Source organism: Phalacrocorax aristotelis, chromosome 20, assembly GCF_949628215.1.
Source record: "Phalacrocorax aristotelis chromosome 20, bGulAri2.1, whole genome shotgun sequence".
NCBI classification, from domain to species: domain Eukaryota; kingdom Metazoa; phylum Chordata; class Aves; order Suliformes; family Phalacrocoracidae; genus Phalacrocorax; species Phalacrocorax aristotelis.
The window spans coordinates 4,523,770-4,538,574 of NC_134295.1; the positions used below are offsets into that span (position 1 = coordinate 4,523,770).

Genomic DNA, 14,805 nt, shown 5'->3' on the forward strand with positions numbered 1-14,805 from the left:
GCTGGAAAGGTCAGCGCTGCCCTGTGTGCCGGCAGCAGAGAGACCGTGGCCATGGGCCCTTCGTTATGCCCGGCCACGTCGGGGCTCCTCACGTGTGGTGCAGGGTCACCTTTCCTCCCCAGCTCCATGGGCAGGGACAGCCCCAGCTGGAACAGTGGCACGGCCAGCAAGCGAGGCCTCGCCAGCGATGGGGACCCTCTCCCTGGTGTGGGGTCTGGTGCTGGCTCCCATGGGCTGGGTGCTGCTGTTGGCAGCCACGGCCACCCCTCGGTGGCGGGAGCTGCCGGAGCGGCACGGCTACCCTCGCGACCTCTCCTTCAGCGACGGCCTCTGGGAGAGCTGCGTGGAGGCACTCGCCCAGCTGGGCCCAGCCTGTCGTGCCCTCCCAGAGGACACAGCTCATTTCTGGGCCATGCGGGTGCTGAGAGCGGCCACCGTGGGCTCTCTGCTGCTGGGGGCCCTGGCGTATGCCCTGGGCATGCTGGGGGCACGGTGGTGGGCCCCCCAGCCACAACCCAACCTGGTGGCCACTGCTGGGCTCCTGCTGATGCTGGCGGGCACCCTGTACCTGGGTGCTGCTTCCTACATGGCTCATCGGGTGCTGCAGGACCTGGCCAGCCCGCAGACGCCCCCAGCAGACCGCTTCCACATGGGGACGTGTCTCTACCTGGGCTGGAGCGGTGGAGGGGCAGAGGTGCTGGCTGGCATCTGCCTGGCCACCAGCTTCTGCAGTAAGAGGGGGTTCATCAGGGGTCCAGCCGCTGCCCCTTACGAGGTGGATTATTGAGGCGCTGGGACAGACTGGTTCCTGCCACTTGCATCACGGGGCAAGTGTGTGTGTGACAGCAGCTCCTCAGCCTCCTGCTGCGGCCATCCTGCACCCCTGGATTTCCCTTGGACCATCACTGGGTGGAAGAGGTGGGTCCATTCCCCATCTTTACCTCTTCACTGGTAATTTTTCACTGGAGAGTAAGCTGGTGTCGATGCTTTCTTGCCTGTTACCTGATTGTGCTTTAATCCTTATGCAAGTTTTAGCCTCTGCAGCTGCATCCAAATAAAGAGCATCCCTGTACCCAGCTGTAGCACATCTGTAAGGGTCTGGGTGGCACATGGAAGGGCAGGACCTGTCTGCCATTTCCAGGCTGGCCACATCTCCTTCATGCTCCCCCCTTGCCCCTCATGAGCTGCACAAAGCCCCCAGAGCACCCCAGCCCTCCCTGGGACACCTTCCCTGCTTCATCACCCTCTCTGGCCTCACAGTGCCATCGGAGCCTGTCCCTGACGCCCCACCCCATGGGTGGGTGCCATCACCCCCAAGCTGGGCTGGTGCAGCCCACGGGGAGAGGAGAGCAGGGCACAGAGGGATGCAACAACCCCCCGAGGATAGTGGCATGTGGCACAGGTGGGGGCTGGCTGTCACTGTACGGATATTTCAGCGCCAAGAAAAGCCCCAGCACAATCAACCCACGTCAACATGGTTTTATTTACAGCAGAAGAGACCCTGGCCAGGATGGCTGGCAGCACAACACCGGTATGCATGGCAGGGGGACATACCTCCAAGAAAAGACCCCTGTTGCCAACATGCAGCTGAGGCAAAACGTCCTTGAAAAAAGCAAGACTGTCCCTGTAATGTCCTGCCCCAGGGAGGGGGGTTGTAGAAGAAGCCAAATCTCCCATGGCAAGTCCACGCTGGGGGCTGAGTCTTCAAAAACGTCCTCAATCCCACAGCGCACCCACACCAGCACAGGCTGAGCGCCTGCTTTGCTCCCACAGCACCGTGATTTTTATCTGCAACGATTCGTGCCAGAGAGGTCCCGGTGGGGTGTCAGGGTTCGGCTGCCTCTTTGGCGGGGGCATGCTCGGCCCCGAGCCCTCTGTTGCTGTCCTGGTCCTGCTGCTGTGCCCGCCACTCCTGTAGCTCCTGGTATAGCTCCTGGTGCTCTTCCTTCCAGCGCGTAAACTTCTCTGAGGTGAGCGCAGCATCACTGAGCAGCTGCTCCAGGGCCTGCAGCTCCACCAGCTTTGCCTGCCAAGAAGAGGGGCATGTTACTGGGGCAGCCACCCATGGGCAAGGGGCTCTGGGGGGATCTGGCAGCTGTGGGATCCCACCTTGAGCGTGCTCTGCAGGGCCCGCACTGTGTGCACCTTCTCGTTGATGTGGGGGTTCTTGTTGCGCCGGATGAAGGACTTGCGGCACTGCTCCTGCGTCAGGAACCGCTGCTGCCCGATGAGGGACACCCCTCCCTGCTTCAGGCACTGCATCAGGCACTCAAGATCCTCCCTGGTGGGGTCTGGTGAGGAGAGGGGGCACCGGAGGATGAAGCCAGCCCCAAATCCTGCAGGGCTGCCCCAAGAGTATCTCAAGACACTACATGGCTGGTGCTCAAATACATCCCAACTTCAGTTATCCCCCTCACACACACACGCAAAAGGGTGGCCCTAACTTTGAATAAAGGATGGATGTGAAGTGACAAGGTGACAGATGTCACACCCCCGGTACTTACCCATGGGCGAGCAGGGCCGGGGGCTGCCCTGGGGGCTGCTGGCTGCACTGCTGGGCTCGTCGCTGGCTGGGAAGAGCTGGGATTTCTCTGGGGCATTTTGCAGCCTCTTATTTGGCTGGAGGAGAGACAGGGCAGGAAGTGAGACAAGGATCCTCTGTCCCCTCCCCGGGACATCCCCTGGGGCCACTCACCGAGTCGCATCCGTGCCTGGAGGACTCGTCATCAGGGTCCTCGGCTTCTGTCTCACTGTAGCAATCTGGAGGCCACGGTGGGAGGACAGTGGGAGCAGAGGGAGCGGGAAGCCCCAGGCTGCCCCCCCAGCCCTCCTCTCAGGGAGCATTTCTCACATTACCCTCAAATCATGGGCAAAGCTCCCAGTGGTCCCATGCAGGACCATCCTATCAGGACCCCTGGCCTGCGGCTCCCCACAGGGTACCCATCTCCTGTGGGGGAACTGACCCTGTCTCCCACCCTGGGAAGGGCCCGTTACCTTCCTCCCTGTCTGGGACTGACTGGTGGGACAGCGCGTACTTCCTTTTGGCTGTTAGCAGGTGACTGACCCACCTGCGGAAAGACAGGATGGATGGACAGACAGAGCGTCATGGCCAGCCCAGAGTGGTGGGGCCGGCACGGGCTGTCACCGGCTGGCACGTTACTCACATGCTCAAATCAGCCAGTGTTTCTGCAGCGAAGATGAAGGGCTTGTACCTCTGATGGGAGAGCTGGAACACACTGGAGGAGAGCAAGCCTTTGCTGCTGGGGCTACCCAGCACTGGAGCCAGCCCCGCATCCCCATCCAGCCTCCCCCACGCCACAGCCCCTCCATCCTGACCCAGCCCAGGGGTTTGGGCTTTTCCCTGCTGTTGGAGATGCTCCAGTCCTCAACCCCAGCCCAGATAACACCAGCAGCGCAATGCACATCTTGCTCAAAGCGTGGGGTCCCGGATAGCATGATGGGAGGTCCTGCCAGCACTGCAGGGACCCCACCAGTTCCATAGGGATCCCACCAGCCCTGTGGGGACCCCACCATCACCATAGGGATGTGCAGGTGGTACCCAGCAGGGCTCATCGGCACGGGCCCTTGGGACAGCACCCTCCTCTCCATCACCAGCTGCGAGGTCCATGGTGAGACAGACCCCACTCACTATTTCTTCTTTTGCTCCCTCGTGCTCTCCAGGTCATAGGTGGCCATGTTGATGAGACCCGCAGCCTTCTCATCCTGCGAGGGAGAAACAGCGTGTTCACCGCCCGCCTCAGCTGCCTCAGGTGGGGATCAAGGACACCCAGCATCCCCACTCACGTTGGGGTGGTGGTACCAGTAGAGCGTGTGGCCCTTCAGCACAAACCAGCACCGCTTCCACTTCTGGGCCATGAAGCCCACATGGTCCTTCTTCTTCAGGAGCCAGCCATCGCAGTCCACCCGGCCCAGGTCCCGGCACGAGACCCGCCGGCGGCTCAGCCTGGTCGCCACTCCTGCTGGCCGCAGCATTGGGGAGGGGGGGGGGGGATCAAGAGCAGAGAAGAGGGGGCAGTGGGGAGAGCCCAGGAGAGCCCCCAGCCCCGCTTGCCCCAGCCCTGGCAAGGTCCCGCTCACCTTTTTGTCTGCGTCCTGTCTGGGGGCTGCCCTGGATGGTGAGACAGAGACGAGTGGTTAGGGATCATGCAGGGGGTTTGAAGGCACCACTGAGCCCCGCCCAAGCAGCACCCACAGCCCCTTAAGGACCCCCAACTCGCTCACCCCACAGCAGCAAGCTCAGAGGGGAACCCACACCAGGGATGGGTGTTTTGCCTCCCAGCTCAGGCAGGACATGAAGTCCTGCATGTCCCCCACTGATGTCCCCCCAAGAACCACCCCCTGAGGCTCAGTGCTCCTCTCCCACCGTCTCTCACCTCCCTGGGGGGCTGGCCGGGCTCTGTGCCCCCCGTCCCTGCGGCGGGCGCTGCTGTGGGGCTGAGCTCCGCGGCAGAGGGTCCGGCAGCAGTGAGGGTGCGTGGGGAGCACGGGGCGCCCGGCAGGGTGACCACTGGGGTGCCACCCTCCCACGCCGCCTTCTCCTCCTCTGCAGCACCTGCAAACAGCGAGCGGGGCTGCAGCCTCCTGTCCTGGGGGAGAAACCGCTCTGTCCCCAGACACCCCCTCTGCTCCCCTCCTACCGTGGCCAGGCAGCCCCGGCAGCTCGCCCACAGCCACCCCGGGCAGCCTCAAGTCCTGCTCGTCCTCTTCATCAGTGACGGGTTCTGGCACCGAGTCTGTCCCTGAGTCCAAGTCGGCAGCAGCGCTGGGGGAAAAAGGGATCCCTGAGCCACAACCCCCCTCAACTGCCACGGGGGTCCCTCTATCAGGCTCTGGCCGGCCCCGCACTTGTGTGGGGCACCCACGGTTCTCCCTGCCCGAGGAGTGGGGCTGGAGGCAACGTGGTGGCGGTGGCTCGGCACCGGCTCCACGGGCCTCTGTGCCGCCCGCAGGGTCCAAGCCCAGCCCGGCAGCTCCTGCCCGGCTCGCCCGCACTGCTGCCGGCTCTGCGCACGCCTTTCCATTCTGGGAGAGGAGAAGGGTCATGTCTAAATATAGTTTCAACCCCATTAAAACGTTACCAAGTGAATGAATTACAAACACAACCGCTTTTTTTTTTTGTTCCTTAAGACTACTAGCATCTTCCTGGGCCACTCGCCGGCAGCTGCCAGGCTGCCAGCACCTCTCCCCCCAGAAAAAAGCTGGGAAAGAGCCTCAGGTGCACCCAAATGCCTCCGAGCTGGCTGGGCTGGGGGTGTTGGGGTGTCAAAGGTTGGGGCTCACCTGGAGGTCAGGGACACAGGGCTGCCTGGGCACTCGCTGCTTCTAGTGCCGGGGGGATCAACAGCATCCAAAAATGCTCCTGGGAGCTGTGGATGGAGCATCAGGGTCAGCCCACATCCCAACCATGGTCCCACAGAGCTTTAGGGACCACCAACATGATGGGCGATGCCTGGCTCCAAGCATCCCTGCCTGGTTCCCAGCACAGCCCAGTGGGGTGCTGGGGCTGTACTGGGAGCACTGGGATCACACACCTGCTGCCTGGGAGATGGGGGCAAGCCAGGCTGGTCAAGGGGGATCTTCTTCAGCACCAGTGTCACCCCACTTGCCTTCTCCAGCAGCTTCTTCACCAGGTTGACGTGTGTCCAACCCACCTGCACGCACCCCCCTGGTGAGCCGTGGCCCCGGCCTCACGCTGCCCCACAGCCACCCGGCCCTGGCCCCATGCAGCCTCCCAGCCCCAAGGCTCCTGAACCCTGAAAACCCTCCCTGGCTGCAGCTCCGGCATCCCCCACATCCTCCCTGGTCACAGATCACACAGATCTCCCTGGCCATGGCTCCTGCGTCCTGCACATTTCCCCAGCCACAGCTCCCACATCCTCTTCTGCAGCAGCTCCCACACCCCCTGACGCCCATGCAGTGACTCCTGTGTCCCCCAGACCTTTCCCAGCCATTGCTCCTGCATTCTGCAGCTCACAGCTCCCATGTCCCCCCACATCATCCAGGATTCAGGTCCCATATCCCCCTATATCCTCCAGCCTGCAGCCCCCATGATCCTCCAAATCCTCTGAGCCCTACAGCTCCCTGCCCATTACTTCACTGCCGAAACCAGTACCACCCTTGAGCCCCCGTCCTCCCCTACTCACCACGACCTGCTCATTGACCTGCACGATCTCGTCTCCGGGTAGGACGCGGCCCCCGTGGGCAGCCAGGGCCTGGGACAGAGGCAGGGTGGGAGCAGGGTGCCAGGCCCCAGGAACTCACTGCCCCCCCCACCAGCTAATCTGTACTCAGGAGCTCTCCCAGATGGGGAGAACCGGGGGGTTAACCATTAACTGGCAGCCTGACCTTGCACAGCACCAGCCAGAGTGGCTGGTGGGATCAGGGTGCGGAGGGGGGGCTCCTGGCATGGCCCTGGCTGTGCTCACTCGTGAGACGAGTTGCATGGTCTCAGCTGCAGGCAGCCACCCCAAGCTCTGGGTGGGGGGTGGTGGGGGTGGATTAGTGCCCCCAGGGGCTCACAGGATCCGGCCAGATGGATTGCGGCTGGAGTGGGTGGTATTCCCCACAGCAGGCACTAAAAGGGGGTGGCTGAGGGACAGGGTGGCGTGGGGGGGGTGTGACAGACTGGGAGGGGCAGCCCCTCACTGACCTCTGAGGTGGTCGCAGACACGAAGTGCAGGCAGGAGCTGGTGGAGGTGACCTCGAGGCCCTGGAGGGGGGACAGGAGAGAGGTGCGAGCAGGGTGCAGGGGGTGCCAGGGGGTCCTGGGGCAGTGGGGGGCACCAGGGTGGTGGGGACTCACCAGTGGGGCAGTGAGAAGCATTGGGGGTCTTCCCAAGGGTTCAGAGGGCTGTGTCGGGGTGTCAGGGGGCATCGGAAGGCTCCCCCACAGGCTGGGGGGTAGCATTGGGGTGTCAGGAGACGCTGGGGGGCTACCCCACAGGCTGGGGGGCAGCATCAGGGTGTCGGGGGACATTGGGGGGCTGCCCTGCGGGCTGGGGGGAAGCGCCAGCCCCACACGCTGGAGCACGGCCCTGCAGTCCAGCAGCGCCGGGGGGCTGCAGCCCACGATGCTATCGCAGATGCCCACGATGTGCTGGCACTGTGGGTGACAGTGGGGGGGTGAGGGGGGGGCCCAGGCAGCACTGAGCCCCCCATGCCTGCCACCCCCTCCTCACACAGCACTTACAATCCGCAGGATCCGGCTGCTCCTCTCAGCCACGGGACAGCCCTGGGGGCACAAGATGCAGAGCTGAGTGGGATGGAACAGCTCAGCCCCCCTCCATCCCAGCTGTGGTGGCCCCACAGGGAACTCCCCCATACCACATCCCCCTTCACCCCAACTCTGCCCCCCTGCCTCCAGCAGGCAGAGCTTTGAGGGACAGGAGAGCAGATGGCTGGCTCCCCCCTGACACCGTGCCCATCACCGTGGCCTCGGGCCCCGGGCACCCACCGCCTGTAGTGTCTCTGCCAGCTGGGTGCAGAGCAGGACGATGTCCCGGCTGGCTGAAAAGTCATTGAGGGTGGAGAAGAGGTACCTGGAGTGGGGGAGCAGAGAGCTCAGCCCCAGGCACTGGGGGCACCCAGCACCCACAGGTGCCCTCACCCACCCCAGACCTGTTGAGCCAAGAGAAGAGTGCCTTGGCAGCCCCAACCAGGTCGATGACACAGGCCAGGAGGGCGAGGGGGGGCGGCCAGGGGGCAGTTCCCACCGCCAGCCCCTCCAGCACCAGGCTCTGGGTGCCCTGTGCCAGCTCCCGCAGCCTCTCCGTCAGCGTCCGTAGGCTGGTGCTCGTCAGCCCCGTGTCCTGGGGGGGAGACACAGATGCCGGGGGGGTGGATGGGCAGTGGGGGTCTCCGGGGTGCCCACATATCCCCATCTTCACTCATCCCAGGGTGCTCCTGAATACCGCCTCCACCCAGCCCAGGGTACTCCTGTGTCCCCCCTCCACCCAGCCCAAGGTGCCCCCATGTCCCCCACATCCACCCAGCACAGGGTGTGGCCATGTTGCCCCCCTCCACCCAGCCTATGGTGCCCCTGTGTGCCCCCACCCCAGGCAAGGGTTTACCCATTGTCCCCCTCCACCTGGCCCAAGGTGCCCCCCCACATCCCCCCTTCTGCCACAGGACGCCGGCAGCACCCATGGGTGCCAGCACTCACCAGGGCATGGAGCTGCTCCACGGCCTCCAGCAGTAGCTCCTGGTGCCCCAGGCGCCACACGCCCAGCTCCTCCAGGGTCCCCGCTGACAGCCGCAGCAGGTCGGGCCCCGCCAGCCCCCAGGCCTCGAAGGGGTACCCCTGCACTGCCGCGTCCAGCCCTGCCCACAGCTCTGCCCTAGTGCCAGCCAGACACTGGCGGGGGGTCCAGCACCCCCACACTGGTGTCCCTGCTGGCCCCTGGCCGGGTGACCCCAGGGGGTGACACCTGGCTGCCGCGAGGGCTTCTCCAGGCAATGAGTTTGCCCGGTCTCAGCCCAGATGGTGGGGGTGGCCACACCCCCCACCCCACCCGACCACCGGCTGGATCCAGGGACTGACACCCCCCGGGACAAGGTGTGAGGGATATGAAAGGGCTGCCACCCCCTCCCCCCCAGCCATATCAGGCCACCCACATCCCCAAGCCGGTGACCACTCGCCCCAGACGCCCACCCCAAGGCCAGCAGCGGGTTCCCCCCCCCCCAGTTGGGGGGCATCCAGGGCAGAGGGGGACCTCACCTCGGAGCCAGGCAGCCACCTGCACGGGGCCCCAGGTGCCCACGGGCTCCATGGCGGCCAGGCCGGAACCGGCGGCGGGAGCGGCTGCTCACCTGCGCCAGGGACGGGCGGCCCTATTGGCGCACCCGCGTGCCGCTCACCACGGCCTCCCGCCGCACCCGAGGCCGCCCGCCCAGTATGGCCCAGTACGACCCTGCAGGGCGAGGCCCCACAACACACCCCAGTGAGTCACGGGCAGGACGGTGACACATGGCTGCCAAAACTCCCGGGGAAATGGCACCCGCCCCGGGAGTCCCCCCCAGCTTCAGTTTCCCCTCAGCTGTGAGATGGAGTGTGTGTCCCCCTCCCCCAACCACTGCATGCGGTAAGGGCTGCGTCCCAACAGAACTCATGACACTAGTGGGTGTCCCCCAGGAGCCATGTGCCCTGTGGGCAGGCTGTTTGGCCCCACAGACCCCTGGGAGAGCCTGAGGGGAGCCCCTGCTCAGCCCCCTCCCCACCACCTCGGGGTTTGGGGGGGGTCACCCCCCCCCCAAGGCACGATTCCTACCCCCTCCTTTGCAGGTGGGGAAACTGAGGCAGGGGGCAGCCCCTCCGCAGGCCCGTACGTGCGCTGTGCCCTAGCCAAGCCCAGCTCTCCCACCCCCCCCAATTCTGCCCTGGGGTGGTGCTGGCCCTCCCCGCCAGCGCCTCAGCGCCCGTCTCCCCCCGCCCTGGCGTGTGCGCTTGGGGGAGCAGCGGGCGCTGATCGCGGCTGACAGCTGCTCGGCGCTCGCCGGGTGCGGGCTGCCTTTTCCGAGGGGGCTGCGGGGCTGGCAGGCGGGCGACAGACACCCTCGTGGTGGTCGGGGTGGGGGTCCCAGGGTTGGAGGGGGCCCAACCCTGCTGCTGGTGCTGACCTGAAGGCATTATCCTGCTGCTCCCCGCTGCGCCATGATCATCCGCCCCAGACGCTTAACCCCGGGGTACTTTCGTCTGCTCCAGGTAAGGGGTGAGTAGGGTGGGGGGAGCCCATGGAGACCCCCAGAACCCTGCCCACGCTGCCCGCCAGGCCTGCCGGCCGTGGGAGCCATGTCTGGCCGTATCCTGGCTTCAGGTCAGCAGTGAGGGTGCTGCTGGTGGAGACCCACAAGTGCTGCACCCCAAAAGCACCCCTGGATGTGCTGGGGGGGCCACAAAGCTGCCCCATCACCCCTACATCCCAGCTGGGTGGGATGGGGACGTTCAGGGCACAGCCCCAGACCCCTTGTCCCTGTGAGGTTTTGGGGCTCGGGGTCTCGCAGTGCTCCCCTCTCCTCTCCTCTCTCCCCCTACAGATGCAGCTGGCAGCAGGGCGGGAGGCTGAGCCGGGGGGGCGGCTGCTGACCCCCCTGGCCCTGCTGCTGGCGGCTGCCGGGCTCTGCCTCTCCTTCTACAGCACCCGGAGGATGGCTGGCCCCGCCAAGGCCCCCCCAGAGCCGTGAGGAGGGGGCTGGCAGGGCTTGTCCCCAGGGGGGTGCCGGGGTCCCCCTCTGCCCGCTGACCCCCCTTAGCAGAGCTGCCAGCTGCGGCAACTTTCCAGCTGATCTGCGCCACATCCAGCCCTTCCCTCCATGCCTGGGCGGTGCAGTGCCCTGAGGCCAGGGTACACGCACCTCTGTCCCCCTGTCTGTCCCTGCATTCGGGAGCCGATTCAACGACCAGGATGGAGAACAGAGAAGCCACCTCCCAGCTCCAGAGCTGCTGGCTGAACCCCTGACCGAGCTGCTGCGACACACCAGGATCCAGCCACAAGACCAGAAGCTGAAAGGACAGACAGAAGGACGGTGGAGCCAGGTGCTGCAGCCATCTCCATCTCCCCCTGCAAGCAGGGGAGCCCAGGGGGCCCCTTGCACCCCGCTGGCAGCCTCACAGCCCCCCCGTCCCTGTGGGGACCGTGCTACAGCCGTAGCCAGCCCGGCTGGCGGAAAGGAGGTCAGCACCGAGCGGGGAGGGCTGGGACCAGACCAGCCTCTTCAGCAGCGGGCAGGGGGGCGGGAAATGGAGCCACGGGGTCAGCGATATGTCCCTAGGCAGATGCGTCCTACTGGGATGGGGTCTGCAACCTTCCAGGCCCCCTCACAGCCACCAAACCTGCGCAGAGCTGCAGCATGGAGCTGCCCCTAGCGAGATGCTAACAGCTAGATTTAGTCGCCTGTCTCCCCGGGGCTGGGGGGGGGACACAAACCCGGGCAAGCTGCATGGAAATAAACCCTTTCCTGCTAAGCACAGCTGCACTGTCGTGCTGCCTTTCTGCTGTTCCAGCCCAGCACCCCGTCCCCAGTCTGGTAGGAGGGATGAACACCCAGCCTGAAGGTTTTGCTGCCAAGGCTGCATCTGCAAGACCCACTCTGCAGGAATTTGCAGCTGTGGGTGGTGACATTGTCACACAGAGTCCTCTGAGAGCCGGGCAGGTGGACTCAGGGTCACCAGCCCCATCACAGCAGCATCAGGCTGGTGGACACGAGGAGGGGAGGCTGGATCACGGTACATGCAGCCCCAGCCCTCCAAGAAGATTAAGTCCCTTGTAGGCATTGGGTTTTAGGGGACAGGAGCCTAAGTGTCCCTGCCAGGGGACACCAGCACTCCCCCATCAAAGCCCAAACGGGAAGGGCCAGCACAATGAGCTGCTCGCTACAGACCCAAGTGTTTAACAAAGAGTTCATTTGATCACGTATTTGCCCCCAAAAAGCAGCCTTGCATCTGCTAGCATTAGGCTGGGAACCCCCTGCCAGGAGGGCAAAGCAGGGGGAGCTTTAGCACCCTGCCAGGGCAGGAGCACCGGAACAAGGCTGTTCCTCCAGGCTGGCACAGACACTGGCAATATTTCCCTTTGCATGATCAGGAAGAGTACAACACCGAGAGGTTGCCTTCCACCCCAAGGGGCAGCTGCCACCCTCCAGCCGGGGTCTGGGTCACACTCACAGAGAGTTCTCAACACTGCTGGCCTGTTGGTTGACATATTTTAATGGATGAGTCACCGGGGTCAACCTCTGACCAAAGCAGAGAGGCCTAAAACCACTCTAAAAGCAGAGATGAGTGTACAGTCACGCCAGCGCTTAGGGAACAAGCGGCTTGCCCCTTCCTCGAGAAGGGGGACACGCAGTGAGGGCACGCAGGGTCTCGCTGGCTCCTTCTCCTCATTAGTGCTCCGGCGAGGAGGGCTGCCGGCAGGAGCGGTGCATTTGCCTGCTGGCCGGCTGCGCTGGGGCATGTTTTTCTCACAAAGCTGAGAACAAAGACGCCCTTACGGAGCCGCCCGGCCCCTCAGTCCACGCTCAGCTGGACGCCTCCATCTCAACGACTTCCTCGAGTGGCTGCGTCTGCACTTCCACCTTCTTCGGGGGGATGTAGGAGCCCATCCCGGCGGCGCGCTCTGCCTCCTCCTGCGTGTACGGTGCCTCCCGCAGCTGCTTCAGCCTGCAGGCAAGTCAGAGAGGAGGGCTGACGCCTTCCACCCCAAGTCCTCAAGACAAGACTGGCCCTGAACTGACACTGCCACCCGCCTCACCCCGAAGAAATCAGGGCAGGGGGCTGCAGGCTGCTCCGGGGCAGGGCATGGGGCAGCTCAAGGCCCCCCTTACCTCTTCTTGTGCACCTTGGACCTGAAGTGCTCCTTCATGCTGGTCAGATCCACAAAGTAGCGCCTGCGGGGGATCAGAGGCTGGGGGTCAGGGAACCCCGAGATGGGAGCAGGGCTGGGGAGTGCCCTACCGAGCGGCCAGAGTCTCTCCACACCCCTGGGGCCAGTCTCCCAAGGGCAGGGTACCCCCCCGAGCCCAGTACAAGCTCCCCCAAAGGCCAGGGTCCCTCCTGAGACGAGGACAAGACACCCCCCCTCAAAGGTTAGAACCCCCCTCGATGGGACGAGCCTCCCCCCCGAGAGCCATGGACCCTCCCGGGACCAGGACAACCCCTCTCCCCCGCAGGGGTCAGGCAACACCCGGCACCAGGACAAGCCCCCCCAAGGGTCAGAGCCGTCCCTCCCCAGCCCCCCCCGCGACCAGGACCCCCCGGGACCCCCCACCCCACGCACGCGCAGTGCAGGCAGTAGAACTGGGCGCAGCCCGGCAAGTCGGGGTCGGGCTCCTGCCGCAGCAGCCGAGCGGCGTTCTCGGGCTTCAGGTCCCCGTGGATCTCATCCAGATCGCGGCAGCGCCGCTTCGTCTTCCACTGCCGGGCCAGCGAGTGCGCCCGGTGGGCGCCGGTGCGGCGGCCATTGCGCGGCGACATGGCGGCACCACGCCGGCACGCCGCTCCGCGGTGCGCATGCGCAGGCGGCGGCAGGCCCCGCCCCTCGCCCGTGTACTCCGCCCACGAGGTGGGAGACCACGCCCGTGTAGCGTCCGGCCACGCCCCAGCTCAGCCCCCTGCCCTAGGGCCATGCTGCCTCGGTCACTGCTGTGATGAGCTTGGGAGGGCTCAGCGCAACGGGCCCCGGCACCGATCACGTTTCCTTCCCCCCCCCCCCGGGTGATCAATTATAGATGGGGACTCACGGCGGGGGGAGCACCGAGCCCCAGCACCTGCTCTGCGCTGTGGGCTTGGGGTGAGCCCAGCCCTGGGGGCCCCCCTGTGACCGAGGGTCCCTGGGGGGCTGAACCGGTGGGAGGGAGGTTTGGGGGTGGCCGGAGCAGCCGCCCTCACGCTGCCCCCGCTCACACAGGGCTCAGGTTCCCCTTTGTGCATTGGAAGTGGCCCCTGAAACTTTAATGAAGCCACCGGATCACTGGGGCGGCGCGGCGGGGCCTGGCCCCGCACCCCTCCCGCTCCTTGTGGCACCCACCGGCTCCTGGCCCCACTGAGCCCCTCACCATGACCCAGGGCTTCTGGCGGCTCTACAAGGCCAAAGTTCTGCAGACCCTGGGGGGGACACAGGCAGATGGGACACTGCAGGAGGAGGTAGGATGGGAGGTGCTGGTACGCCTGGGTACCCCCAGAGCGGGGTGGCCAACCTCCCTGCCCTCCCCCTGCCTGCACCCCTGTCCTCACGTGGGGGCTTCATTGCAGGGAGACACCCCTGAGCTGATGGAGACGGATGAGCCACCCACACTGATGGAGGAAGGACCCAGCCCCGTGTCCCAGCTGGCAAGGAAGGTGAGGAGGGGGCTGGGGAAGCAGGGGGCCAAGGGGGGCTGCTGGGACCTGGAGGGCCCCAGTGAGACCCGTGCTGCCTCCCCCGCAGGTGCAGGGGGTGGGTGCCCGGGGCTGGCGGACGCTTTCATCCCTCTTTACCCGCGAGGACGAGCACCAGCTACTCAGCCCGGACCCCTGCGCAGACCAGTAAGTTGCAGCTTGGCGGGGGGGGACCCCAGAGCTTGGAACCGGCCCCTGGGAGCTGCTGAGGCCCCACATCCCCCCACCCCATCACCTGCATCCCCCTCCCCTGCCTAACCCATGGGGCTGGGCTGGGGAGCAGCAGGAGGAGAGCTGGTATGGAGGGGAGACATGGGGGGGGCTTGAGGGTCCCAGTCCTGGCCACTGTGGGAGCCAGCAAGAAGCATCCCCACACCGATGTCCCTGTCCCCGCTCTCTCCCCAGCCCACTGGCCGCCTCGCCACCTGAGCCACCCTCCTCCGAGAAGGCATCCGGCTTTTGGGATCTCTTTGCTACCAAGTGGCAGCAGGCGTCAGGGCTGGACAAGGGGGTGTCCCCCCCAGAGCCGGGTGAGAGCCCCCGGGAGCCGCCGGATGATGACGGTAGTGACCTGCGGGAGCCGGAGGAAGGGGCCTTCCGCTGGGGCTTTCTGGCTGGCAAACTGGCCGAAATCCGAAATAAAAATGCCCCCAAGGGCAACTAGAGGAGGAGGTACCAGCCGGACTCTCCAGCAGCGTGGGTAGCCCCCCACCCCGCTGGCAGGCAGCCCCCTGCCCGCACTGGGTGCTCCGCAGTGGGTTTTGGTGACTTGTCTGCACTAAAGACCCCGAGGTGCCCCTTTTCCCTGAGCCCTGCCTGGTGCTTTCTTTGCCCTCACCCCCAACCCCAGCAGCCCCGTTGTCCCTGGAGCAGCACAGACCCCACAGTGGAGATGGGGAGCTGCCACCCCCAGC

At 65.4% G+C, this 14,805-nt stretch overlaps 4 protein-coding genes and 1 long non-coding RNA gene across 6 annotated transcripts; 3 read left to right on the plus strand and 2 right to left on the minus strand.

Annotated features, from left to right (window-relative positions):
- Positions 1-187: 187 nt before the first annotated feature.
- On the plus strand, positions 188-787 carry LOC142066934 (claudin-7-like). Its single transcript, XM_075115066.1, has one exon. It carries the CDS (start codon positions 188-190, stop codon positions 785-787), a length of 600 nt encoding a protein of 199 aa, XP_074971167.1.
- A 677-nt stretch (positions 788-1,464) lies between these two features.
- CNKSR1 (connector enhancer of kinase suppressor of Ras 1) lies at positions 1,465-8,897 on the minus strand. Of its 2 annotated transcripts, XM_075114725.1 has the most exons (21): positions 8,738-8,897; positions 8,183-8,340; positions 7,639-7,829; positions 7,475-7,559; positions 7,211-7,252; positions 6,824-7,123; positions 6,671-6,730; positions 6,165-6,233; positions 5,553-5,672; positions 5,302-5,387; positions 4,659-4,783; positions 4,395-4,573; positions 4,099-4,129; positions 3,805-3,977; positions 3,650-3,723; positions 3,165-3,236; positions 2,995-3,068; positions 2,696-2,760; positions 2,505-2,619; positions 2,110-2,291; positions 1,465-2,026 (listed from the first exon to the last, which is right to left on the minus strand). In XM_075114725.1, exons 1-21 carry the CDS (start codon positions 8,787-8,789, stop codon positions 1,826-1,828), a joined length of 2,454 nt encoding a protein of 817 aa, XP_074970826.1. In that variant the 5' UTR covers positions 8,790-8,897; the 3' UTR covers positions 1,465-1,825. The 2 variants fall into 2 exon arrangements, with proteins under 2 accessions (XP_074970826.1, XP_074970823.1); XM_075114722.1 differs by having other exon boundaries at positions 6,671-7,123; positions 8,738-8,835.
- Positions 6,702-10,135, plus strand: LOC142066770 (uncharacterized). Its single transcript, XR_012663785.1, has 3 exons — positions 6,702-6,752; positions 9,688-9,721; positions 10,054-10,135. It is a non-coding gene; the product is annotated as an uncharacterized LOC142066770 (long non-coding RNA).
- Positions 10,136-11,704: 1,569 nt separating this feature from the next.
- ZNF593 (zinc finger protein 593) lies at positions 11,705-13,108 on the minus strand. Its single transcript, XM_075114791.1, has 3 exons — positions 12,792-13,108; positions 12,340-12,402; positions 11,705-12,175 (listed from the first exon to the last, which is right to left on the minus strand). Exons 1-3 carry the CDS (start codon positions 12,986-12,988, stop codon positions 12,034-12,036), a joined length of 402 nt encoding a protein of 133 aa, XP_074970892.1. The 5' UTR covers positions 12,989-13,108; the 3' UTR covers positions 11,705-12,033.
- A 459-nt stretch (positions 13,109-13,567) lies between these two features.
- C20H1orf232 (chromosome 20 C1orf232 homolog) lies at positions 13,568-14,619 on the plus strand. Its single transcript, XM_075114977.1, has 4 exons — positions 13,568-13,657; positions 13,766-13,852; positions 13,941-14,038; positions 14,297-14,619. Exons 1-4 carry the CDS (start codon positions 13,571-13,573, stop codon positions 14,553-14,555), a joined length of 531 nt encoding a protein of 176 aa, XP_074971078.1. The 5' UTR covers positions 13,568-13,570; the 3' UTR covers positions 14,556-14,619.
- The last annotated feature ends 186 nt before the right edge of the window (positions 14,620-14,805 follow it).